Consider the following 27,575-nt stretch of genomic DNA (forward strand, 5'->3'; position numbering starts at 1 on the left):
TATTTTCGTAAATACTAGTATTAGTATCTTTTTATAAATAATAAAATTGTTAATATTAACATAAGCATATTATTAGCATTAGTACATTTTAGAGTTATTGTTATTATTTAGATTACCATTAGTAATGAGATTGTTAAAATTACAACTATTATGTATTAAGTATTATTATTAGCATTATCATTACTTTAGTACTATTATAATTATTATTTTGCAAACAAAAGATATTTATATAACAATAGAATGATTACATATATCATAAGTATATCTAATTACTACTTTCATATCAAAATAACATATATAGATATATATAACATTTGGAATAATAAATACATTACTAGTTATAGAAGTAATATATTATATAATTAATATATAAACTGGGTTGAATACCAATATATGTTCATTATATGTTTTAATATATATACAAATGATATAGGTTCGTGAATCCGAGGCCAACCCTGCATTGTTCAGTGTAGTTATATGTATTTTTACTATGAAATACAGTATGGTGAGTTTCATTTACCTTTTTACCCTTTATATTTTTGGGCTGAGAATACATGCGCAATTTTTATAAATGTTTTACGAAATAGACACAAGTAATCGAAACTACATTATATGGTTGAATTATCGAAATCGAATATGCCCCTTTTTAGTCTGGTAATCTAAGAATTAGGGAACAGACACCCTGATTGACGCGAATCCTAAAGATAGATCTATTGGGCCTAACAAACCACATCCAAAGTACCGGATGCTATAGTACTTCGAAATTTATATCATATCCGAAGGGTGTCCCGGAATGATGGGGATATTCTTATATATGCATCTTGTTAATGTCGGTTACCAGGTGTTCAATCCATATGAATGATATTTTTGTCTCTATGTATGGGATGAATATTTATGTGAAATGAAAATCTTGTGGTCTATTAAAATGATGAAAATGATTATTTATGTTAAACTAATGAACTCACCAACCTTTTGGTTGACACTTGAAAGCATGTTTATTCTCAGGTATGAAAGAAATCTTCCGCTGTGCATTTGCTCATATTAGAGATATTACTGGAGTCATTCATGGCATATTTCAAAAGACGTTGCATTCGAGTCGTTGAGTTCATCAAGATTATTATTAAGTCAATTATAGTTAGATATATTATGAAATGGTATGCATGTCTGTCAACTTTCGATGTAATAAAAGTTTGTCTTTTAAAACGAATGCAATGTTTGTAAAATGTATCATATAGAGGTCAAGTACCTCGCGATGTAACCAACTATTGTGAATCGTTTGTAATCAATATGGACTTCGTCCGGTTGGATTATGACGGATCGCTTCAATCATCATCAGTATCACTGTCAGACGATGAAGAAGAGCTGGTTTCATCCCAGTCATGATGCTCAGCAACTAGAACCTTTTCTGGCTTCTTTCCCTTCTTATCAGCCTTTGCACTTTCCTTCATCTGAGCTTTCATAGCTTTGTACTTGTTATTGTACTTGTCAGCTTTTGAGAAAGAGTTAGCATGCGAGACAGAAGGTTTCCTGGAAATGCATTCAGCAGCAAAATGTCTAACCTTCCCACAATTGTAACACTCAGATTTAGGACCCTTGACTGATTTGCTGCTATACCTAGCACTTGGTTTCTTACTCCCTTTGTATGACTTGCTGGTTTTGTTATGATTAAACCTTTTGAACTGCCTAGCTAACAAAGCCATACCTTCAGCAAAACCTTTCACATCATCTTCATCATCACTGCTTTCTTCAGACCCAGTACCACTATCCACATCATCTTCAATTGACTCTTCTTCTGCTGTCAACTTTTGAACCAGTAAATCCTTTTGAGCTTTCTTTTTAGCAGCAGCCATAAGAGCAGTATCATCTGTTTTAGAAGATTTTAAAGTGGTGGAGGCAGAATTAAAGTTTTCTTTCAAGTTTAGCTTCTTCCTTCTCATGGTTCCAAAGTGTACCATAGAGGGAAGACATGTTAAAGTTCTTTAAAGTCTAGGTGGTTCTTAGAGGGTCAGTAACTGGTTTCCATTTGGCAGACAATGAGTTAATGAATTTGTTTACTTGTTCAAAATCGGTATATGTGATTTTCAAAGTAAGCAGGTCAGCAACTAAGGAGTTAAACCTAATGAAAGTTTGCTTAAGGGTCTTATTCTTATAGGCAAAGAACATTTCATACTCTTTTTTCAAAGCAATAATTTTGTTCTGCCTAACCTCATCCATGCCTTCATAACTAACATCTAGATAGTCTGACATAAGCTTAGCATTCAGTTTTCCCTTAATCAGTTTGAACAGGTGATTAGGTAAAGTTATAGCTAACAGAGTTCTGATCTTAGGGTCAAGTCCAACACGACGTTTGTCCTCAGCATTCCATTTGGCTGGAGTGAGAACAACCTCTCTGCCAGGAATGGCAGGAGTGTCAGCAGTGGCTGGAATGCTATCAATAATTTCAGTTGGGACAAATGGACCATCTGTGACAATACCAGGCATAAGTGGGTCAATAGACTCCAGGTGAAGCATGAACCTTGCCTTTCAAGTTTCATACTCATCTTCATTAAATTTGAGTGGTCTATTAGATGAGCCATTTTCAAGGTAAGCTGTATTTGAGTATGCAACCATGAGAGAATTCAGATCCAAGATATTAAATTATCAAGACTGAAGCTCTGATACCAGTTATTGGTCCCTTGATTAACAACAGGAGTATTGTAGAGGGGGGTGAATACAATTTCTTTGAATTAACTTACCAATTAATCACAGTTTAGTATTCAAACATGTAATTTCAATAGAGTCAAAGGTAGTTTTTCAAATGTTATTCTTTATTGATTAAATTACAAAGAATTACAACTATCCTTGGCGGAATGATAGTTGGTTGATACAGATTTACCTGAGTATAGCTATGAGGATAAACTTAAAACTATTACACGTTTTGGACTCTAATTTATAAAACCCGCACCACTAGTTGTTACAATAGTGGATACAACAATTTATAGTAGTCCTTTTATCCGTGTAATTGTTCCATTGTCCACTGGTACATAGGATGTTTGTACTTGTGGGGACAACTGCATCAGAGAACGTGCTCTCCTTTTTCCTCTTTGGTAGCTATTTGTAGGAACACTCCAATTCGGTTTGGCACCACTATTTGTTTAAACAAATAGAATGTTGTGTTCCCTAGGCATTGACAAAGTATAGCACATGTCTGCACATGCGTTAAACTTCTGCATTCCCAAGTGGTCTTGTAAGGTCACTTGTCAGCCGCCGACGCGTGTCCTTTCCTGTTCAACTGTGACGATCGCTCCAAATCCATATGGACAATACGTCATTCATTGATTTCATTGCGAGGTATTTGACCTCTATATGATACGTTTTGTAAACATTGCATTCTTTTGAAAAGGCACACCATAAATGAATATTTAAATCAAAGGTTTTTAACATCTGATGATTTCTACATATAGACAATCACTGTAAATAATAGTTTACAATAGTACTTCCGTTGACAGTACAGTCAAAATAAGATACATGGTGATGATTTTGTGAATGCAACGTTTCCTTGAAAAATATGCCATGTATGACTCCATGCACATAGCTTGTCTAACATATAAGCAAACAGCGGAAGACTTCTAGAAACCTGAGAATAAACATTCTTCAAGTGTCAACACAAAGGTTGGTGAGTTCATAGTTTTAATATTACACATAATCCGTATATCAATGTGGATTTACAAAAGTTCAGTTGTTTTATTCAAAACGTTTATCAATAGGTTTTACATAAAAGGTGGATCACAAGATTTCAGTTATTTCATCCGAAACGTTTATCAATAGGTTTTACATAAAAGGTGGATCACAAGATTTCAGTTATTTCATCCGAAACGTTTATCAATAGGTTTTACATAAAAGGTGGATCACAAGATTTCAGTTGTTTCATCCAGAAACGTTTATCAAAATATTCTACGAAATTGAGCACCCTGGTAACTAAACTTTAACGTTTATATAATTTGTACCCTTTGTATAATCATCTTAATAATACACGCAAACCAACGTGTACGCTTCTCAAATAGCATACGTCCGTTAAAAGGCTAGTGCTCTAGCTCGGACGGGGATGTCAAGCCCTATGGATCCATATACTACTACTCGCGCCCACCAGTTCTTATAACTGGCAGTTACTAGTTACCAAAGCTAAGGGATTTTCGGTTCAAACTCAGTGTAGAATTTAGTATGTACTTGTATCCATTGCGTTTAAAATAAAGTGCATGTATTCTCAGCCCAAAAATATAGATTTCAAAAGCAATTAAAAAGGGAGCAAATGAAACTCACGCATATAAATATTGTATATCGGTTAATAAAGCATTTGCATGTATTCTCAGCCCAAAAATATATATAAAAAGGGAGTAATGAAACTCACACTTTATAATTATTGTAAAACAGTTATTAAAGCATTTGCATGTATTCTCAGCCCAAAAATGTAAAGGGTAAAAGGGATCATATGAAACTCACGCATATAAATATTGTATATCGGTTAATAAAGCATTTGCATGTATTCTCAGCCCAAAAATGTAGAGAGTAAAAGGGATCTTATGAAACTCACACAAAATCAGTTTTAGTATTTGTATCCATTTAGTAAAACAGCGCATGTATTCTCAGTCCCAAAAATATATATAAAAAGGGAGTAATGAAACTCACACAAAATCAGTTTTAGTATTTGTATCCATTTAGTAAAACAGTTTATAAAACTGCGCATGTATTCTCAGCCCAAAAATATAATTTGAAAAAGGGATCATATGAACTCACTGTTTAATATTGATATACAATATTGCAGGAAAGCACGTAGACGCATCGGAGATGATAAACACGAGGTTTGATTCACAAAAAAATACCCCCGAACATTACCCATAACCTCCTTGGCAATAACCCATAATTTCCTTAGCTCTAGCTTGCTCGAAAACTCATTTTGAAAATTACTTGGACAGCACTCCGTCGTAATATTTTATGTACATTATTATTTTTGTATCGCAAAAATAATAACACTAATAATAAAAATAATAAGATTAATAATAATCTTATTATTATTAATAATAATAATAATAATAATAATAATAATAAAATAAATAAATACGGAGTAAAAATAATATGTGTGTGATTTATCTGGCCAAAACTCGAGAATTTATAGCACTTGGCCTGAAATCTGGAGTCATGCGACTCGCATGGAAATGGCCTTCTGGCCATGCGACTCGCATGAGGACCAGGGACAGCTCACATTGTTTTGTAATTTAGCTCGTCGACATAATTAATTATTAATATAATATATATAATTTAAATAATTAATTATATATTATATTAAATTCACGTGCATAGTTGACTTGTAATTTTTGTTCCGATAAGTCGTACGTCATCACTCGACTTATGTCCCGGTTCTGGTTTTTCGAATGTCCTTTCGTACGCTGAGAAAACTTGTATTTTACGTTTCGTGACACGTACCTTTGTCAAAATATAGCCTTAAGTTATCCATAAAATATACCACTGTAGCAAAGTTACTGTAGCAAAGTCATTTTTTACTGTAGCAATTCACTGTAGCAAAGTCAATTTCACTGTAGCAAATAGTGATTTTCGAAAACACTGTAGCATTTTGAGTAATGTGGCAAATTGGAAAACACTGTAGCAAATTAGTGTTTTACTGGTTCATCTTAAACGCTTTATTTAACTTATCTAAATATCAATCGAATCAATAAACGAATGTTACTATCGTTTATTATATATATGTATATATCTTTTTAATATACATAAATCAATTTTTAAATACACATTGGAAGTTATTTATAAATAAATTTTAATAATAAATATCTCAACTTATCATATATATTCAAATAGATATTTAAACCAATAAGTTTAATGTACGGTATCAAACAATTAATACATTGTTACCTTTTCATGTTATAGTATATATGTATCTGTTTACATATAATTGTTCGCGAATCGTCGAAAACAACCGAAGGTATTTCAAAAATTTTGAGATTCAGTTTTACAGACTTTGCTTATCGTGTCAGAAATGTTAATCATACAAAGATTAAGTTTAAATTTAGTCAAAATTTCCGGGTCATCACAGTACCTACCCGTTAAAGAAATTTCGTCCCGAAATTTGAGTGAGGTCGTCATGGCTAACAATAAAAATGTTTTCATGACGAAAATGTGTTGATAAATAGAATTTTTATCACCGTTGAATAATATGGATAAAACAATCCAATTACTCGAAGCGTATGAGAGAAGTTATCGTAATAGAGTGAAATGGAGAATAGAGATACGTTTTAACTCTTGACGTAGTAACGATTGATTTCCGGAATTTAAGCAATAGAAAATCTTCATAATCTAAATAAGATTTGATTCTTCGAAATTTGCGGAAATTAGGATTTTCTTTGATTAAATGTGTAATCTGCCTCGATTGCTATGTCTGATATTTCGCTATAAATTGACCTCTTCCGTTTCATTTATTTTCACCACTCCTACTTTCTTCTTTATTATTTCATACATCCCAACAGATTGTGAAAATGCTTAATCCAGTTCTGATTCTTGATATTTTCCTGGCTATCGTATCCTTCATTCTTCTTTTTCATCTACCACCAGAGGAAGTTATTTTCTTCTACTATTACCTTGGGGTTATAGTGTTTTTCATTCTCCCGTGTCTTTATGTTGCTATACGCATTGATATACACGGTTTGTAATTTCGGGGTTGTTATCGGGCTTTATATTCTCCATTATATTTCGGAGCTTCAAGCTTTCGTTTTCTCTTCCCGACCTTAAGTCAAGCGAATAATGGTCCAGAATTCGTAGGTATGAATTTCAGAATAAACATAATTAATGTTCTACGAAAGAAACGGTAATGGCACAATCTGACTTGTCAAATTACCAGAATATCCGGAAAAGACCGAATCATCAAGAAATATATTTTCTTGATATATTTAGAGATTATATAGAATGAAAGATTTATGTAACATGGTTTATGATGAGGGTGTGATCTGTGAACCTTTGTCACGTTCCATTAGAAACTCAACATGACTTACTGTAATATAATCACGTTGATCAAGTGTCATTATATTATACTAACTCATGCTTCAGTTCCCAACATTACTTCAAAACATCCATTTTTTTTCGAATTTTTTTTTTTTAGATTTTAGAAATTAAAATAGTTTCTTTTATGATGTAACACAGATAGCGCGAAGAGGTAATGATTTCAGATAAGAATGGTTTAAAAAAAATATCTTCAGAAATATGGAGGATATTTATAATGGGAGATACGATGATATCTTAGAATATTTAAGATAAGATGATGATGAAGAATATTGTCCGCAAAGGTTTTAGTGTAAGGAGCAAGGTATTCTTTAATGATTTAAGCAGACTCTGAATCATTTGGATTCTTTGAAGGTAGATTTAGTCTTTGTGATTTGTCCACAGCCTCCTTCATGGTCTGCTCAATCTGTTTTTCAATTCCAAACCTTCTCTTTTTCTCTGCTTTACCACCATACTATTCTTTATCATCAAACTTTTGACTGTTAAGGTCGTTTACAGTTTTTGCTGCTTCATCAGCATTGTTCCAATTTCAGAGAACTAGTTTCATAGTTTGGGGTGTTTTTCAAAAACTTCACATTCGAAGTATGTAATTCGAGGAGGTAGACGTTATATGTACACATATAACTGTTGGCGTAGACGTGCTGCAAGATTTCAAAATACTGATTGCAAATTCCCGATAGTTGGAATGGCAACTATTGTTACAAGATGTGGATGAGTACATGATAGGGTTTCAATGTATATATAGTGATTTTCGGAGAGTTTCAAATAGCAGAGTGACGGAGTCGCTGGTACATTTACTGCTAATATGGTGGAACATAAAAGGTTCCCCAGTAAAAAAAAACGTATATGCCAAAGTTATAAGTCTGAAAGGTCGTCGTTGACTAGTTGAATGGGTGATAATACTGGATACTTTTAAAAAGGAATTGCAAGGTTACTTTCAGTAATAATAATGCCGAAGGATTTATCACAGATACGTGTTAAAGTTTTACTTAGGTTTCGAGAGCTTTCCAGATATATGATTATAAGTACAAATCTTTCTTCTCGTAGATATCGTGTAGTTGGTTTGTCTTCTCGTTTGTTCATTAGTTGAAGTGTTTCCAAGAATTTCGATGGGTTTGAACGCAAAATATAATCATATGATGTTCTAGTACTGTTCTGAATTCAAAGCATGGGTTTCGAAGCATGGTTTTGAAAGATGTAGGAATCTAAGAGTGATGTTTTTCGTTTAATCTTGACTTGGATTCTGATCTATCGAAATCAGAATATGAAATTGAATGAAAATGGTTATTCTGCGATGAACAGATACGTATATCTATAGGTTTGAGCAGTATAGTTAATGATTGCTGAATCAGAATTGAAGAATGTATAGTGTAACATATTAATGTGGAATTTATATATTTCTAGGGTATTACCTACCCGTTAAAATATTCTCATCATTAACAGTTTGTACAAAAGGATTTTCAATTACAATCTTTATGAAAATATATGTATGTATATTTCCTTCAGATGTAATATAGATTTAATGAGTTATTAAACTCATTTGATTTTCGGTTGGAACTAGAAACGAATAATCTCTTCTATATTAAAGATTACATAATCGTCGCAGGATATTTCTCCAATGAAGTTATGAATTAATACTTCATCGTTTATGGTTATTAGTATTCTTCGGTGCCTACGGTGCGTATGAGGTTGATACTCGTGGGACAGATTGTGAGGTTAAGGTTTACGTTGCGGATGTTGTTGTTGGTGGTGCTGGTACTGTTATTGGTTGTGCTGCTGGTTCTGGTGGTGCTACCGGTGCTGCCTGTGATGCCTGCAAATTGTGCATCATATTCTCCAAAGCCACAACTCGAGCGCGAAGCTCGTTAACTTCTTCTATTATTCCAGGATAATTGGCGGTTGGTACGAGAGGATGAATAAAGTTTAAAATTCTAGTTATCATATAATCGTTGCGAAATATCCTGGAAATTAGGGTAAAGATAGTGTTTCGAACGGGTTCGCCGGTAAGTGCCTCAGGTTCCTCACCAAGAGGTGAATTCGGTTGGTGGAAAGGATCGCCTTCCTCTTGTCTCCATTGATTAAGTTGATTACGAACCCATCCCCAATTCATCCAGAATTGGTGATGACTGATTGGTTGATTCATTCCGGTTACACTGCTTTCGGAACTCAGGTGGAAATTCATATCGGAATCCGAAGAACTCGAATTACTTGCAGAATTCATCTTACACGGTTAGATAAATAATTTTCGATGTGAAATGATTTTCGGATATCGGATGATATTTTAATTACATAGAATACCTTTATATAGTACAAAGGATCCGTAAATTATGGAGAAACTTTCGGAAACTGTCAAGTAAAGGTAACAGTAACAGATACGCTAAGATATTCATTTTGTCTATACACTAGTCATGCAATCCATGCAATAAGGTGTGTCTAGACTACAAATGATAAGCAGGTAATTTTCCACACAAGGAATGATAAGCAGGTAATTTCTAACAAAAAAAATTATAAGCAACAACTTTTATCATGCAGACATGGTCGAAGTCCAGACTCACTAATGTATCCTAACAATAACCGGTTAGACACACTAATGCAAATTCTGGTTCGCTAAGACCAACGCTCTGATACCAACTGTGACGATCGCTCCAAATCCATATGGACAATACGTCATTCATTGATTTCATTGCGAGGTATTTGACCTCTATATGATACGTTTTGTAAACATTGCATTCTTTTGAAAAGGCACACCATAAATGAATATTTAAATCAAAGGTTTTTAACATCTGATGATTTCTACATATAGACAATCACTGTAAATAATAGTTTACAATAGTACTTCCGTTGACAGTACAGTCAAAATAAGATACATGGTGATGATTTTGTGAATGCAACGTTTCCTTGAAAAATATGCCATGTATGACTCCATGCACATAGCTTGTCTAACATATAAGCAAACAGCGGAAGACTTCTAGAAACCTGAGAATAAACATTCTTCAAGTGTCAACACAAAGGTTGGTGAGTTCATAGTTTTAATATTACACATAATCCGTATATCAATGTGGATTTACAAAAGTTCAGTTGTTTTATTCAAAACGTTTATCAATAGGTTTTACATAAAAGGTGGATCACAAGATTTCAGTTATTTCATCCGAAACGTTTATCAATAGGTTTTACATAAAAGGTGGATCACAAGATTTCAGTTATTTCATCCGAAACGTTTATCAATAGGTTTTACATAAAAGGTGGATCACAAGATTTCAGTTGTTTCATCCAGAAACGTTTATCAAAATATTCTACGAAATTGAGCACCCTGGTAACTAAACTTTAACGTTTATATAATTTGTACCCTTTGTATAATCATCTTAATAATACACGCAAACCAACGTGTACGCTTCTCAAATAGCATACGTCCGTTAAAAGGCTAGTGCTCTAGCTCGGACGGGGATGTCAAGCCCTATGGATCCATATACTACTACTCGCGCCCACCAGTTCTTATAACTGGCAGTTACTAGTTACCAAAGCTAAGGGATTTTCGGTTCAAACTCAGTGTAGAATTTAGTATGTACTTGTATCCATTGCGTTTAAAATAAAGTGCATGTATTCTCAGCCCAAAAATATAGATTTCAAAAGCAATTAAAAAGGGAGCAAATGAAACTCACGCATATAAATATTGTATATCGGTTAATAAAGCATTTGCATGTATTCTCAGCCCAAAAATATATATAAAAAGGGAGTAATGAAACTCACACTTTATAATTATTGTAAAACAGTTATTAAAGCATTTGCATGTATTCTCAGCCCAAAAATGTAAAGGGTAAAAGGGATCATATGAAACTCACGCATATAAATATTGTATATCGGTTAATAAAGCATTTGCATGTATTCTCAGCCCAAAAATGTAGAGAGTAAAAGGGATCTTATGAAACTCACACAAAATCAGTTTTAGTATTTGTATCCATTTAGTAAAACAGCGCATGTATTCTCAGTCCCAAAAATATATATAAAAAGGGAGTAATGAAACTCACACAAAATCAGTTTTAGTATTTGTATCCATTTAGTAAAACAGTTTATAAAACTGCGCATGTATTCTCAGCCCAAAAATATAATTTGAAAAAGGGATCATATGAACTCACTGTTTAATATTGATATACAATATTGCAGGAAAGCACGTAGACGCATCGGAGATGATAAACACGAGGTTTGATTCACAAAAAAATACCCCCGAACATTACCCATAACCTCCTTGGCAATAACCCATAATTTCCTTAGCTCTAGCTTGCTCGAAAACTCATTTTGAAAATTACTTGGACAGCACTCCGTCGTAATATTTTATGTACATTATTATTTTTGTATCGCAAAAATAATAACACTAATAATAAAAATAATAAGATTAATAATAATCTTATTATTAATAATAATAATAATAATAATAATAATAAAATAAATAAATACGGAGTAAAAATAATATGTGTGTGATTTATCTGGCCAAAACTCGAGAATTTATAGCACTTGGCCTGAAATCTGGAGTCATGCGACTCGCATGGAAATGGCCTTCTGGCCATGCGACTCGCATGAGGACCAGGGACAGCTCACATTGTTTTGTAATTTAGCTCGTCGACATAATTAATTATTAATATAATATATATAATTTAAATAATTAATTATATATTATATTAAATTCACGTGCATAGTTGACTTGTAATTTTTGTTCCGATAAGTCGTACGTCATCACTCGACTTATGTCCCGGTTCTGGTTTTTCGAATGTCCTTTCGTACGCTGAGAAAACTTGTATTTTACGTTTCGTGACACGTACCTTTGTCAAAATATAGCCTTAAGTTATCCATAAAATATACCACTGTAGCAAAGTTACTGTAGCAAAGTCATTTTTTACTGTAGCAATTCACTGTAGCAAAGTCAATTTCACTGTAGCAAATAGTGATTTTCGAAAACACTGTAGCATTTTGAGTAATGTGGCAAATTGGAAAACACTGTAGCAAATTAGTGTTTTACTGGTTCATCTTAAACGCTTTATTTAACTTATCTAAATATCAATCGAATCAATAAACGAATGTTACTATCGTTTATTATATATATGTATATATCTTTTTAATATACATAAATCAATTTTTAAATACACATTGGAAGTTATTTATAAATAAATTTTAATAATAAATATCTCAACTTATCATATATATTCAAATAGATATTTAAACCAATAAGTTTAATGTACGGTATCAAACAATTAATACATTGTTACCTTTTCATGTTATAGTATATATGTATCTGTTTACATATAATTGTTCGCGAATCGTCGAAAACAACCGAAGGTATTTCAAAAATTTTGAGATTCAGTTTTACAGACTTTGCTTATCGTGTCAGAAATGTTAATCATACAAAGATTAAGTTTAAATTTAGTCAAAATTTCCGGGTCATCACATCAACTTTGTATTTGACTTCTGTTAAATAGTACAATTGATGTAGATCACTCAGAAAACTACTATGCTTGCAATGGAGCATAGCTGTCTTGTGTAGTAAGCTGCATTCCAGCTATGCTGATTCTTCATTGCCGAGTCACTTGATATTATTGAATTGCTAACTATACATCATGTGCTGATTGAAGAACACTGACTACCTTGTGCTGGTAGACTAAGCAGCAAACTAAACACTCGACACAGCAATATCTGCTGTCTATACATAAACAAACTTGTGCTGGCTGCACATAACATTTTAGTGCAAATAAATTACAGTTTTGTCATAATTAAATCCTTAATTATTTTGGAGACTCAACAATAACAATAGCACAACCACGAGTTTCTGCATCCCATTTAGCATTAAAGGAGCATAAAGAAAGCATGTGTTCTGGGTATCGTCGGGTTGGAATTCTTTCTTTTTTAATTGTATTTAATAACTTTTGTTCCTCAGAAGATATCCTTGGATGAATAACTTTGGGAGGATCAAGCGATGTACGCCAATAACGAGCTTTCAGACAATCGTTGGGAATAACTTCACTATTAATAAAGAAGAAAGTACTCTGTCAGCCCTCATTTGTATCACCAGAATTAAGCAAAAATCCATCCAGAGTAATACAAAATCATACTTTATCAAAAGGCTTTATGGTTGCAAGATAAGAAAAAAAGGCGTACAGAAGGTGTAATATTCCGAGCCATACAATACATCTCGAAAAGCATAATTTTGCGAATAGACATAGGCTCAAATTGTCCAACACTAACGCCATAGAAGCAGCACACGTCTAAATAAAACTTTGTAAAAGGAACACGAAGGTGAAAAAAATATAAAGCACGACCATAAATAGCTACTTTTCTAGAAGGAGGACGAGACGCACGATCGTGAGGGCCAGGAAGTACAGCATCGGCACCAAAAAATTTGGGAAAGGTGATTCTGACACGATCGAGATAGGTCTATGAAATCCTGCTTGGAATACCTTCAACATTAAAGATAGCCATTGGTTGCGTATGTAATAAGAGAATTTCCTAATAAAGAATTTAAGGTAGATGAGGAGAAGTTAATTCGAAGAGAAGTAAATACAAAACAGAAAAATCTGCATCCTAAATAGAGAGTGAAAGAGGAATAGTTGCGGTTAATCGTATGGACAAAATGATGCCACGTGTCGAATGAGTAAACATGCGGGAAAATAAATTTAATTGAAAACTAAAATTCAAAATTAAAAACGGGTGTTTTTTTTAGACAATGATCAAAAAGTAACTGACATGGCAGAGAAAAGGTTGGCTACAACAGGTTCCTGTTCCCGAGAAAAAAAGCATCATTTATATTTTAGTTTAATGACTTTATTTTTTGCAAAAATAAAGACATTAAACTGGGGAGACTTAATGGTGTATCCTAGAGGATACACGCATAAAAACACCATTTTTATACAGAAAATGGATCAAAGAGCACAAAAGATAACAAAATTTGGGGTTTTCAGTATTTGCCGCTCAGCGTACATCAGGCCGCCCAGCGTCAAGCGTAAGCCCTGCAGGCAGCTTCTATGCTTAAGCCCTTTAACTCAGCGCGTGAACGGCACACAACCACGTCAGCACATGCCACCGACCTTCAGAATATTTCGTGTAACAGAATCACTCAGTAATTGACACGTGTATCCCGAGAATTTCGGACATTCTGCGCCTATAAATAGACCCCTGGGTCACCACATTTCACATCTGAACTTCAGTCAGAGAGAAATATACTTTCTCTCTCACACAGTTCTTTCTCACTCTAAACGCACATTAGCCGCTTAGCAGCAATACGCTAGACGGATCAATTACAGATTGATCCCCAGATGGATTGAGGCCACCCCACGGACCTCTCATCCGTGTTCCGGATATGCAGAGATTATTTCTCGAGGGCAAACATCAATCAACATCATACGCCACACGTTGAGCAGCTATTATCTTGTACTGGTACCATACAGACGCTATACGGAAAATTGTACCAACACAAGTGTTTTTATAACATTTTAAATTTTATTTCACCATATATATATATATTTTTTAGTTTGCCAATGATTTTCATTCCAATACATTTTTGATACCTCTAAATATAAGTTTTATGACCTTTTATTTTAAAATTCTGTAAAATCGCGGGTTATAAATTAGTTTTTGATAAATAAATGAATCTAAATGCCAAATTAATAATCAAAGAACGTTGTTAGTAATATGAGATATGATAGGGATCAATGGAGAAGAAAAGTCTATTTTGGATTACGATTCCATGAATCACACATAAAATGCGAAAGTGTGCCCTACGGTATATGTGTTGACAGGCAAATAATCAATTTAATATTGATATTTCTCTTACCAAATGTCTGCACCAAACACACTCACGAGAGAGACCGTGTGAAGCCCAAAAAACACGCTGCTCAATAGCAACACATGTTCATTTCCAAATACTTTCATTCATCCTAATCATTTGTTGTTCACTTTTTAGTTTTCGTTTTTATTTATATTCATAACATAAAATCAAAAAAAAATTGATCTAACCCCTTTTGGGTTTTCTCAAACCCTACAAAAGTTGTTAGATTTATTCATAAAAATTATGTCTTTCATTTATCCATGATCATGGCTCTGTTTCTTGATTCTTCAAACATTTAAGCTTTTACTAAAAAAATAAATCTTTATCTCCTTTTTGAATCTCTTTTCTGGATCTGTGATAATGGGTGGCTGTTTCAGCAAAAAAAATCGTCATAACCAAAATTCCAATGGCTATAGATCTTCAAAACATCAAATTTACCAGCCAGTTTCTGAAAGTTATGAAAAACCCACATCAAGCTACACTCGATCTCATCAAGAAACTCAACCTCAGCGCCACCACCAGCCGCCGCCACCGCCGCCGCCGCAACAAACAACTCCACCACCAGCAGCACAACCATCTACAAACCCTAGACCTGTTATGGGTTCAGATCCAAATACTATTTTGGGTAAGCCTTTTGAGGATATAAGAAGATACTACACACTTGGTAAAGAATTAGGTAGAGGTCAGTTTGGTGTAACTTATCTTTGTACTGAGAATTCATCTGGTCATACTTATGCTTGTAAATCAATCTTGAAAAGGAAACTTGCAAGTAAGAATGATAAAGAGGATATAAAAAGAGAGATACAGATTATGCAACATTTAAGTGGTCAACCAAATATTGTTGAATTTAAAGGGACATATGAAGATAGACAATCAGTTCATCTTGTAATGGAGCTTTGTGCTGGTGGTGAGCTTTTCGATAGGATTATAGCTCAGGGATATTATTCCGAGAAAGCTGCAGCTTCAATTTGTAGACAGATTGTGAATGTTGTTCATGTTTGTCATTTTATGGGTGTGATGCATAGGGATCTCAAGCCTGAAAATTTCTTGCTTCATACTAAGGATGAAAATTCAGTATTGAAGGCAACTGATTTTGGGTTGTCTGTGTTTATTGAAGAAGGTATGACCAGTTTTGAGTTACTCTTATATGCTGAAATTTATCTTATTTGGTCAATATTTGTGTATGTTTGTGTGATTGTGTTCAGAAATTTGATTTAAGAATTTCGTGAATACCTGTCTCATTATAACAATTAATAAAAATAGAGTTTCAGGTTATTATAGGTTCTTAGAAATGATCTACTAATAGCTTTCACACTTATTGTTAAGTGATGAAACTAAATGATTAAACGCTGAATGGTTCATAATCTGAATGGTTCATAGTCCGAATGGTTCATAATTTGAATGATTCAAATATTCTGAATGAGCTTGGTTCTCAATGATAATAAGCTGTTTGATAATCATTTTGAGTGAACAATATGAATGATGTAAAGTTACCTTGTTAACATTTTACATGAATAAAAAAAACATATTGTTGTTTAATAAGTGCTATTGATATAATATAAAGAGGATCTTACATAGAATGTAGGTGCTTAATAGTTAAGAGAATATTTTACCTTTGAATGTTTCGAATAATGCATCTACATATTTTTGTTCACGAATTTAGTATATGATTAATTAATCCGTACAAAGTATATGGTGAAGGTTGTATTCAATTTGATACACAAACTAATATTTTCGTTCCTGATTTACCGGGGTCTAAATATACATGCTAATCATATTAAATTAATATTATTAATAATATGTTATGTCAATATTTTTATTAGGTAAGGTGTTACGTGACATAGTTGGTAGTGCATACTATGTTGCCCCAGAAGTATTAAGGCGTAGTTATGGGAAGGAAATAGATATTTGGAGTGCAGGGGTAATGTTGTATATTCTACTAAGCGGTGTGCCTCCATTTTGGGCAGGTAAGATAAATAATAATTATTTCTCTTTATCGTATCTCGCTTTTGTCATTATCATTATTATGATCATTTTTTTATTATTATTAATGAATAAGGATCTTTAACCTTTATGTGACCAGAGACTGAAAAGGGAATATTTGATGCTATACTCGAAGGAGTTATTGATTTTGATACCGAACCATGGCCTTCAATATCAAGGAGTGCAAAAGATCTTGTTCGTAAAATGTTAACACAAGATCCAAGAAAGAGAATTACGGCGGCTCAAGTTCTCGGTATTTATTTACTTTTTCGTAACGCGATTTTGTGTGAGTAATATTTCGAATTTTGGATTGTAAATAGACACAAATGCCCTTTCCACCTCTATGCTTGAAACTCACTATGGCACCTAAGATAAATTATTGATAATTTATGTGAATCCTATAAATAGCATAGGTTGAATAAGTAACCGAAAAGACATATGTGCGTATGACACCTAAGATAAACATATATTCTAGATTGTCCTAAGATAAATTCTTGAAATTTGTCCTAAACATAAACATATATACTATATGAATACGCATAATATAGGTTTTGTAAGATGATATGTCTTTTGTAGGTGATGTTTAGTATGTTAAATATGACGATGATATAAATTTGTCCTATTTGATGAGGAAATTTTATCTAAAACACGCCTTGATCTATTATAAAAACATAAACATACGTTTTAGAAGGTGATGTGTCTATTTCAGTTGTTATTTCTTGAGGATAAATGCATAATGATGCTCATAGTAAGCAAACATATGTTGGAGTCATGTATGTGTCCCTGTGTAAGTAGCAATGTACCTTAACAACAACATAGAGCAAAAGCAACTAAGATGCTGTCATTCAGCATTAGCAACAACCAATTGAACATGAGTTCGTCAAGTCTCGGTCTAGAATGAACCAAACAAGAAGTAGGATGATCCTGGGGTGCTAAGTTACAGTTTAACATACCTTCATAACTGAAACCATGTCTTTTTGTAGTAGAATAGTTGAATTGCAGTTCAATATGCAATATGTACTACCTCTATTTAGTGAAAAGTAAACTAAATGACTCTCACATAGCTAAATTGTTCAGAATATTCGTGAATATAATTGTCCAAAAGATTAACATAGTGTTGACATTGAAGAACCAAACACCATATGTTTATGTTTAGGACAATTATATTCACGAATATTCTGAACAATTTTGCTATGTGCAAGTCATTTAGTTTACTTTTTTGAATGGATGTAGCACATATTGCATATTGAAGATAGTGCAATTATTCTACTACAACAAGACAAACTCAGCACCCCGGGATCAACCTTCTTGTTGTTCGGTTCATTCTAGACCGTGACTTAACCAATGCGGATTCAATTAGTTGTTGTTCTGCTAATGCTAAATGACAACATCTTAGTTGCTTTGCTCTATGTTGTTAAGGTACATTGTTACTTACACAAGCATACTTACATGACTACAACATATGTTTGCTTACTTATTAGCATCATTTTACATTTTTCCCTAAGAAAGAACAACAGAAATAGACGGATCATCTTCCAAACCCTAGACCTATTTATGTTTTTATAATAGTACAAGGTATGTTTTAGCAAATTTACTTGTCAACAGTACAATTTTATATCATTTTCAACACAATAAGCATTACCTGCAAAAGATCATCTTACAAAACCTATACGCTTATTCATGTAGTATATATGTTTATGTTTAGGAGAAAACCTATATGCGTATGTCACCTAAGGTAAATTCTTGAAATTTTTCGTTAACATAAAGTCATAAACATATATACTATGGCACCTAAGATAAATTCTACATTGTAAATTTGACCGACTGAATTACACTTTTGACGACTTTGATGTGTCGGTTTGTGGACACATCCGTCCCTTTTCGCCCAAATTTGATTTTGTGCCCTATATCTATGTTTAAAATTTTTATATTCGATATATTTGTGTGTAATATGTTGATGTTTAATTTATTTATTACTAAAAGTCAACTTTGGTCAACTCCGGACTCGTTCCCTGTCTTGTCCCCGACTCATTACTTTTACAACCTTGATTACAACCATTTTCAGGGGACACATGGAATGCTTGACAACAAATAGAAAATTTAATATCTAAAGATCACCTCAATGATGGAAAAGATCATCATATGTTGGATTAACTTTATTTCTCTCTGCTTTTGAAAAAAAAAATAGAAAAAAAAGAGAAGAAGACTCCGTTGCTCTCTATATCTCGTGATGACAATTTATTGTCAAAGAAATAGTTTGTATTAACATTGAACAACACAATATGGAAACAATTGGATTTCGTGTCAGACGGTTATGTTATCTATTTACTGCTTTTTCTTGCAATTATTATATAACAATTGTCCTTCAGATTAACTAACCATTTTTTTTTTAATGTTATTCATTGATTCAGAGCACCCATGGCTTAAAGAAGGTGGAGAAGCATCAGACAAGCCTATTGATAGTGCTGTTCTCTCCAGAATGAAACAATTCAGAGCAATGAATAAGCTCAAGAAACTCGCTCTCAAAGTAATAAGCTCTAACTTAATTATAATATAATAATAATAATAATAATAATAATTCCATGTATAAGAAAACAATTATTAAGATAACATAATGGAGTATATGTGGAAGGTTTGTGTTTTTAATTAATTAATTAATTAAATGTTGTTGATTACAGTACCAATTTTTACACTACCATTTTACACCCTTCTCAATCATCTTAGTACTTGGTAGATATATTTACGGGTCCCGTCATTATATCATGGCCCAAACCTTAATCCTTGTTTCGTTACTATTTTCATAAATTAATAACTGCAACCAGCAAAATTTAAATGTCAAAACGTGTGTGGTTGAATGCAGGTAATTGCAGAAAGTATGTCTGAGGAAGAAATAAAAGGTCTGAAAGCGATGTTTGTAAACATGGACACAGATAAAAGTGGTTCAATTACGTATGAGGAATTGAAGACTGGACTTGCTCGCCTCGGCTCCAAGCTCTCAGAGTCTGAAGTTAAACAACTCATGGAAGCCGTAAGCATTCATTCATGTTTACCTTACTTTCAATAATAAAGATGGTAAAATGGGCGGGCCAGGTATTGATCGACCCATAATTTGACTTTATTATTATGTGTTTCATTCAGGCTGACGTGGATGGAAATGGAACAATCGATTATATTGAGTTCATAACTGCTACTATGCACAGACACAGACTTGAAAGAGATGAGCACCTATACAAAGCCTTTTGCCATTTTGACACTGATAATAGCGGGTTAGTTTCACTTAACTCTTACTTTTGTTCGTACTTTTTCCTTTTACTGTAGTCGGGATATAATTATATAAAAAATAACAATCATGTTAACTCTTTTATCCTTTTTAGTCATCACAAAGAATTGTTGATGATACTGATTCGGTTGGGGTCATAATTAAAGAATATGCATGTATTGTCTGGGCATCTGAACAGTTATAGAAAGTTACAAGCATCGTCAAATGTTGCAGTTTTACTTACCAAGTCAAATAAGTTTGTTTCCAACAAATATGATTATAGAATGCAAAAACTCTGTAGCTGAATCTTATAAGTGATACTCCAAATTTTATAATGATCAATACTTTATTTATAGTCAACAACAACAACAACAATAACAATAATACCCAATCCCGCACATGCGAGGTATCGGGAGGTGAGATGTAGACAATCCTTCCTCTACCGTAGAGTAAGAGAGAAGTCGTTTCTTTAACCCTGAGTCGAGGCCCATAGGAAGAGAAAGTCATCCCCTTCTCTACCCTGAGATTGCTTCGAATCTGCATAGTATGAAGTTTGGTGTCATAGTCATAACTTCGAATCTGCATAGTATAAGTTTGGTGTCATAGTCAACAAGAAGTTTTATATCCAGGATCAAATTATTGAAGTTAGTACTTTCTGTGGATCGTTTTATAATTAAGTTTAACCTGCTATGGTTACGTTAAATACAGATATATCACCATAGATGAATTGGAAAAAGCCATGAAGGAATACGACATGGGTGATGAAGCTACCATCAAGGATATCATTTCAGAAGTTGATACCGATAACGTAAGTCATCAATATTTACATTTCCCCCCCACACATATTTCTAAAAATGTCAACACCTGAATGTAAGTCAATATTTACCTATGTACTTTTTACTAAAAAGATATTTTGTTTAGATGACAACCTTTTAGAAACACTTTTAGGCTTAATTAAAGATATTACTGCTAAATAAATAAATAAACCTTGACATAAGCTAATAAAATGTTTTACCCCCTTAGCTTATTTATCAATTGCCAACAACACCTTCAAATACACATACACGTGACCCCATCTTTGATTTGTATCACAACCAAACACCAATATAATGTGATTAGATGGTCGATCACCCTGAAAAAAAAAACACCTTTAAGAAATTGTAATGGCTAGAAACTTGTATTTGTGCAAATGTTTATAGTTTTGGTGTGTAACAGGATGGAAGGATCAACTATGAGGAGTTCTGCAACATGATGAGAAGCGGAACCACACATCAAGCCAAGCTTTTTTGATGCTTTCAGCAGAATTTTAAGAGATGCAGGTTGGAATGAGTGTTTGTCGTTTATAGCAGAGTATTATTATTATTATTATTATCAATTATAATTATTATGTAGATGAGGCTTCTTGCAATTCGTTTCTTCCCTTTGGAATTGTGAGTTTTGTTTGTTTTGTTTTCTCTAGATATGACATAGTTACTTATAATAGTGTGTGTTTTAAAGTGATGTGATACACATTCTTAACTACTTTCGTAACTTTTACAACATTTCATAATATGAACAGTGCACTAATGTGAGGGAGTGTAATATTAAAATTTTAGATAGCTAAATGTGTGATTTCATAATTTTAGTCTCTTTTTTTCATTACTTTTCTCAAGGACCAAAATAAATTTAACATGGACAATGTTTGATTTCAACACAATGGTTATGGTCATTTTATAACTCTAAGTCTTGCAATACACACTAGTAAGTCTTACACACTACATTTGTCTTCAATTATACATGTAACTCATTCATTCATTCACTTATCAGTAAATATTCATTCACTCTACATTTTTTACTTCCGTTATTGCATCTTTAAAAGCGAAATTGAGAAATGACCACCTTACAATGGCTTAATCTTTGGTTGGAGTGACTTATGGTATTCTCAACAATAAATCGTAACGATAAATTAAAGGACTGAAATTAAGCGTCACATCAACACACACTAATACTGAAAAAACACTGATTACCGATTCAAACTTCAAACAGAATGATAAGGCTAATATACATGCACACCAAACTTGCTATCACTGCGGTTAATTGTCAATATATATGCATAGTTGTATACCATTTGACTCGTGGTGAATGAAAATTCGGCCATACTGAATTGCTATGAAAATGGTCAATTTTGAGTGTGCTTTTAGAATCGTTACTTATTGGTGAATTGATCATCAGGTGTTAACATTCTCCGTGATTTATGTATTAGATAGACAGGAACATTTATACCGAACCTTACTCATTGTTTGATCAATGGTTTTGACCACTAGGGTCATATTTTTTTAGATGTTACGTGAAGGATCAGAACTTAAGAATTGAAGATGCTTCATGATTTTTATTTATATATATATATATATATATATATATATATATATATATATATATATATATATATATATATATATATATATAGGGGCATGATCAATGGGGAAGTAACCAATCGGGGGGAAGCAAATTTTTTTTTTTTTCGTTTTTTTTGAATTTTTTTTTCCGGCATCAAGATCACACGAAAATATGAACATTTAGAAGAGACACTTCGTGATGAATGTTATTATTTAGGCGGGAAAACGATCGACAAAAATAACATTCAAGATAATATTGTTCGTGAAGAATATGAACGTTTTTTTTCCATGTTTTGTAAAGTAAAATTTAGCCCGATTTAGAGTTTAGGGTTTAGGGTTTGGTGTTTTGGGTTTATGGAATAAACCCAAAACACCAAACCCTAAACCCTAAACCCTAAACTCTAAACCGTTCGTGTTAAAAACTCAATCTAAATCCTAAATCTAAACCCTAAACCCTAAATTTCTAAACCATAATATCTAAACCCTATAAACCCTAATATCTAAACCCTAATATCTAAACCCCAATAGCTAAAACTTCAAAATACGCTCGAAAAACATGATAATTGTTATATATTACTTCTTCGAGCGTTTTTCCGCCAAAATAAAAACATTTATCACAAAGTGTCTCTTATAAATGTTCATATTTTCATCTCATCTATAATGTTCGTGAACAAAGTTTTTTCAAAAAACGAAAAAAAAAAGTTTTTGCTTCCCCCCGCTTCCCCCCGAATGGTTACTTCCCTCTTGATCCTACCACTATATATTGTGACGACCCGAGAATTTTCGACCAAATTTAAACTTAAATCTTTATATGTTTTCGACACGATAAGCAAAGTCTATAATGTTGAGTCTCGAAAATTTTGAAACTATGTTCACATGTTCATTTGACCTTTGACTAATCCCGATGATTCACGAACAATTGTTTGTAAATAATTAAATGTATATAAATGTATATATATAATAATTGGAAATAATAAAATATAACTGAAACATTAGAATTAAGTATGTAAAATAATATGCAAGATAATAATATTATTGTTAAAACAAATAAATCTATATATATAAATATATATGACTTCTATACATAATTATTATTATATATTGTAACTTCTAAAATAATATAATATAATATAGTAAATAGATATATAATGATTATATATATAAAACATTATTAATGTATTCATTTTTACATGATGTAACTAATATACAAATACAAATACATAATATTATATATAAAATGTGTAAATATTAAATATTCAGTATATGTTATTATATAATATATTATATTACATAATTAAAAATAAATAAAATTAAGATATTAAATTAAATTATGAATTTAAAATATAGTTACTAAGGTAATATTATTACCACTTTCAATATGATATCAACATTAGTATTTTCAATATCATTATATTAAATATATAATATATAGATATAGAATCTGATTTATATATAAATATAATCATGAATATTATTGTTATCATTATTAATACTAATATAATTAGTATTATTACTAGTATTATTATTATTATCATTAATATTATTATTATTATTATTATTATTATCATTTTCTCTAATATTATTATTATTGTAACTTATTATTATTATTAGTTGCATTTAGATTACTATAATTATAATTATAAATTATTAGATTAGATAAATCGTATGTACAAAATTAACATCCAATTTCAGTTGCTGGCATCTATCAAACACTGTATTTAATTTTATCTGAATCTCCTGATTTGTTAAACATTCCAATCAATTAGTACAATTTGTTAGAAGTTGTAGTGACCCGAACTTTTCCATGTTTATATATATTAATTGAGATTGATATTTACATGATTAAATGTTTCCAACATGCTAAGCAATCAAACTTGTTAAGACTTGATTAATTGAAATATGTTTCATATAGACAATTGACCACCCAAGTTGACCGGCGATTCACAAACGTTAAAACTTGTAAAAACGACATGACGATATATATATGGATATACATATGGTTAACATGAGATTATGATAAGTAAGTATCTCCATAAGTATATTAACAATGAGTTATATACATATAAACAAGACTACTAACTTAAGGATTTCGAAACGAGACATATATGTAACGATTATCGTTGTAACGACATTTAAATGTATATATATATCATATTAAGATATATTAATATATCATAATATCATGATAATATAATAATTTAACATCTCATTAGATATAATAAACAATGGGTTAACAACATTAATTGAGATCGTTAACTTAAAGGTTTCAAAACAACACTTACATGTAACGACTAACGATGACTTAACGACTCAGTTAAAATGTATATACATGTAGTGTATTTAGATGTATTAAAATACTTTTGGAAGACTTCAAGACATATATCAAAACACTCATACTTAACGAAAATGGTTACAGTTACTTTTCCATTCTTTTCTTTCATCAAGAATTCTAGTCGTATTCTTACCCGTATTATACACAGCTTCAAAACGTACTTACTATGAGTATATACCAATAGGAACTAGCATGGGATTCCACTCTTGATTATGTCATGTATGACTAATCAATTTTAACTTCTACCATGAGCTAGTCAACTAACTAGAACTCCTTTTAACCTCACTCACCACTCACCAATTACCACTCATCATTCACTCCATTTCACTTCCAATTCTCTTTCTAATTCTCTCTCAACACACACACACTATTATGAACGTATTTTTCCAGTAGTTAATCATCATCTTCATCAAAAATCACTTCAAGAATCAAGCTATAATCATCATAGGAAGAACACTTCAAGAACACTTCAAAAATCCCTTCAAGTTTACTAATTTACTTCCAAGCTTTCTAATCCATTCCAAGTAATCATCTAAGATCAAGAAACCTTTGTTATATACAGTAGGTTATCTTTCTTATTCAAGGTAATATTCATATTCAAACTTTGATTCAATTTCTATAACTATAAACTATCTTAATTCGAGTAAAAATCTTACTTGAACTTGTTTTTGTGTCATGATCCTACTTCAAGAACTTTCAAGCCATCCAAGATCCTTTGAAGCTAGATCATTTCTTGTCACTTCCAGTAGGTTTACCTACTAAACTTGAGGTAGTAATGATGTTCATAACATCATTCGATTCATATATATAAAACTATCTTATTCGAAGGTTTAAACTCGTAATCACTAGAACATAGTTTAGTTAATTCTAAACTTGTTCGCAAAAAAAAGTTAATCCTTCTAACTTGACTTTTAAAATTAACTACACACATGTTCTTTATCTATATGATATGCTAACTTAATGATTTAAAACCTGGAAACACGAAAAACACCGTAAAACCGGATTTACGCCGTCGTAGTAACACCGCGGGCTGTTTTGGGTTAGTTAATTAAAAACTATGATAAACTTTGATTTAAAAGTTGTTATTCTGAGAAAATTATTTTTATTATGAACATGAAACTATATCCAAAAATTATGGTTAAACTCAAAGTGGAAGTATGTTTTCTAAAATGGTCATCTAGACGTCGTTCTTTCGACTGAAATGAATACCTTTACAAAAATGACTTGTAACTTATTTTTCTGACTATAAACCTATACTTTTCTGTTTAGATTCATAAAATAGAGTTCAATATGAAACCATAGCAATTTGATTCACTCAAAACGGATTTAAAATGAAGAAGTTATGGGTAAAACAAGATTGGATAATTTTTCTCATTTTTGCTACGTGAAAATTGGTAACAAATCTATTCCAACCATAACTTAATCAACTTGTATTGTATATTATGTAATCTTGAGATACCATAGACACGTATACAATGTTTCGACCTATCATGTCGACACATCTATATATATTTCGGAACAACCATAGACACTCTATATGTGAATGTTGGAGTTAGCTATACAGGGTTGAGGTTGATTCCAAAATATATATAGTTTGAGTTGTGATCAATACTGAGATACGTATACACTGGGTCGTGGATTGATTCAAGATAATATTTATCGATTTATTTCTGTACATCTAACTGTGGACAACTAGTTGTAGGTTACTAACGAGGACAGCTGACTTAATAAACTTAAAACATCAAAATATATTAAAAGTGTTGTAAATATATTTTAAACATACTTTGATATATATGTATATATTGTTATAGGTTCGTGAATCAACCAGTGGCCAAGTCTTACTTCCCGACGAAGTAAAAATCTGTGAAAGTGAGTTATAGTCCCACTTTTAAAATCTAATATTTTTGGGATGAGAATACATGCAGGTTTTATAAATGATTTACAAAATAGACACAAGTACGTGAAACTACATTCTATGGTTGAATTATCGAAATCGAATATGCCCTTTTTTATTAAGTCTGGTAATCTAAGAATTAGGGAACAGACACCCTAATTGACGCGAATCCTAAAGATAGATCTATTGGGCCTAACAAACCCCATCCAAAGTACCGGATGCTTTAGTACTTCGAAATATATATCATATCCGAAGGGTGTCCCGGAATGATGGGGATATTCTTATATATATGCATCTTGTTAATGTCGGTTACCAGGTGTTCACCATATGAATGATTTTTATCTCTATGTATGGGATGTGTATTGAAATATGAAATCTTGTAGTCTATTGTTACGATTTGATATATATAGGTTAAACCTATAACTCACCAACATTTTTGTTGACGTTTAAAGCATGTTTATTCGCAGGTGAATACTAAGAGCTTCCGCTGTTGCATACTAAAATGAGGACAAGAGTTGGAGTCCATGTTTGTATAATATTGTGTAAAAACTGCATTCAAGAAACTGATTTCGAAGTAACATATTTGTATAGTAAACCATTATGTAATGGTCGTGTGTAAACAGGATATTTTAGATTATCATTATTTGATAATCTACGTAAAGCTTTTTAAACCTTTATTTATGAAATAAAGGTTATGGTTTGTTTTAAAAATGAATGCAGTCTTTGAAAAACGTCTCATATAGAGGTCAAAACCTCGCAACGAAATCAATTAATATGGAACATTTTTAATCAATAAGAACGGGACATTTCAGTTGGTATCCGAGCGTTGGTCTTAGAGAACAAGAAAATTTGCATTAGTGTGTCTTATCGAGTTTGTT

At 32.1% G+C, this 27,575-nt stretch overlaps 1 protein-coding gene across 1 annotated transcript; it reads left to right on the forward strand.

The window, feature by feature from the left end:
• The first annotated feature begins 14,867 nt into the window (after positions 1–14,867).
• Positions 14,868–21,617, forward strand: LOC139886554 (calcium-dependent protein kinase-like). The gene is made up of 8 exons (XM_071870396.1): positions 14,868–15,974; positions 16,678–16,821; positions 16,938–17,090; positions 19,249–19,364; positions 19,698–19,865; positions 19,976–20,103; positions 20,805–20,904; positions 21,312–21,617. Exons 1-8 carry the CDS (start codon positions 15,215–15,217, stop codon positions 21,384–21,386), a joined length of 1,644 nt encoding a protein of 547 aa, XP_071726497.1. The 5' UTR covers positions 14,868–15,214; the 3' UTR covers positions 21,387–21,617.
• Positions 21,618–27,575: the final 5,958 nt, after the last annotated feature.

The sequence above is a fragment of the Rutidosis leptorrhynchoides genome, chromosome 1 (genome assembly GCF_046630445.1).
Source record: "Rutidosis leptorrhynchoides isolate AG116_Rl617_1_P2 chromosome 1, CSIRO_AGI_Rlap_v1, whole genome shotgun sequence".
Classification (NCBI taxonomy): Eukaryota; Viridiplantae; Streptophyta; class Magnoliopsida; order Asterales; family Asteraceae; genus Rutidosis; species Rutidosis leptorrhynchoides.

Excerpts from the sequence above, each read along its gene's own strand:
- LOC139886554 (XM_071870396.1), top strand. The coding sequence starts at position 15,215 with ATGGGTGGCTGTTTCAGCAAAAAAAATCGTCATAACCAAAATTCCAAT. Across the intron at positions 16,822-16,937 it reads TGTGCCTCCATTTTGGGCAG|AGACTGAAAAGGGAATATTT; the intron begins GTAAGATAAATA and ends TTATGTGACCAG. Across the intron at positions 19,365-19,697 it reads TCAAGAAACTCGCTCTCAAA|GTAATTGCAGAAAGTATGTC; the intron begins GTAATAAGCTCT and ends GGTTGAATGCAG.